General features: G+C 35.9%; 1 protein-coding gene across 1 annotated transcript; it reads left to right on the plus strand.

Annotated features, from left to right (window-relative positions):
- Positions 1–532: 532 nt before the first annotated feature.
- On the plus strand, positions 533–1,189 carry LOTGIDRAFT_97023 (hypothetical protein; the record flags this gene model as incomplete). Its single annotated transcript, XM_009052096.1, has 1 exon — positions 533–1,189. A coding segment is annotated over one exon (657 nt), but the record flags the coding sequence as incomplete, so codon positions are not given.
- Between the last annotated feature and the right edge of the window lie 255 nt (positions 1,190–1,444).

The raw sequence follows: 1,444 nt of genomic DNA on the forward strand, positions 1-1,444 counted from the left end.
TTCACAAATGTACCAGTCTCCACATGGTGTAGATGCCCATTACAGTCAGAGAAATTTTTCTTTACTGAGTGACATCAACAGATTTAATGAGCCAGCACCATACTCAGATCCAAGATCAAGGGCATTTTCACCTCAACATCAAATAGCAAGCAATAGATTTTCTTCAGCACATGTGAGGAAACCAGTAAGTGGAGGTCATTTATCAATGCTTCCTAATGAAAGATCAAAGTTTAATCTTAGTGGTCACAATAGTGGTTCCAATTCGAAATCCAACTCTGATTGCTCTTCAGAATTAGAAAAGGAACTGTCTGTTCTTACTAATAAACTAGAAAGTGAACTAAGTGTGAAAGATTTAGATGGTGGATCTGACAGGTCACTTTCACCTTACAATGGTTCAACTTACTCTGATGGTATGCCTGTGCAGGTACCTATAAATAGAATGACTAATAAAGGTGTACAGTCCCCTCTCAGAAAACCTCCAAGAAGTATAAACTTCCAAGTTACTCCTCCGAAAGTGAAAGGTTTGTCAGATGCTGAGAAGAAACTGGAAGCTTTGACTCAAGAATTAGAAGATGAAATGGAAAAGAAACCGCATGGTGAAAGTTTTGGACATTGCAGTGCCTGTGGAGAACCTGTGTCAGGCTCATCCAATGCCTGTCAAGCTATGGGTAGTTTATATCACACAAAATGCTTCACATGTTGTTCATGTGGTAGAACATTAAGAAGTAAAGCATTTTATAATGTGAATGGGAAAGTTTATTGTGAAGAGGATTATTTATACTCTGGTTTTCAGCAAACAGCTGATAAATGTGTTGTTTGTGGTCATTTGATCATGGAAATGATACTACAAGCAATGGGTAAATCTTATCATCCTGGCTGTTTTCGATGTTCTGTATGCAATGAATGTTTAGACGGAATCCCGTTCACAATAGATTTTGATAATAAGATATACTGTGTAGAAGATTATCATAGAATTTATGCTCCAAAATGTGCTGCTTGTGGATTAGCTATAACACCAGTAGAAGGTACAGAAGAAACAGTTCGAGTCGTATCAATGGATAAAGATTTCCATGTGGACTGTTATCATTGTGAAGGATGTTACATGCAGTTAACAGATGACCCTGATAAAAGATGCTATCCTCTAGACAATAGTTTATATTGTCATACTTGCCATATTGAGAAGATGAATGAAAAATATCCAAATGAGAGATTCTTTTTTAATCCAACAACTAACAATATCCAAACAGAAGACCAATCTGGAAACTTTACAACTTGTTCTCCATCAAGTTACAAAGCCTTTCCAGTCAATGGAGTTAGTATGAATAATTATGCTTCTACTAAGGAGACATAGATTTCTTCTTTATAAAGTATTATTATTATTGTAAATTTATTGTGAGATGTCGGGTATGTAGTGCTCAAATGGTTTTGCTATATTCGATTTAGT

This window comes from Lottia gigantea (genome assembly GCF_000327385.1).
Source record: "Lottia gigantea unplaced genomic scaffold LOTGIsca_18, whole genome shotgun sequence".
Classification (NCBI taxonomy): Eukaryota; Metazoa; Mollusca; class Gastropoda; family Lottiidae; genus Lottia; species Lottia gigantea.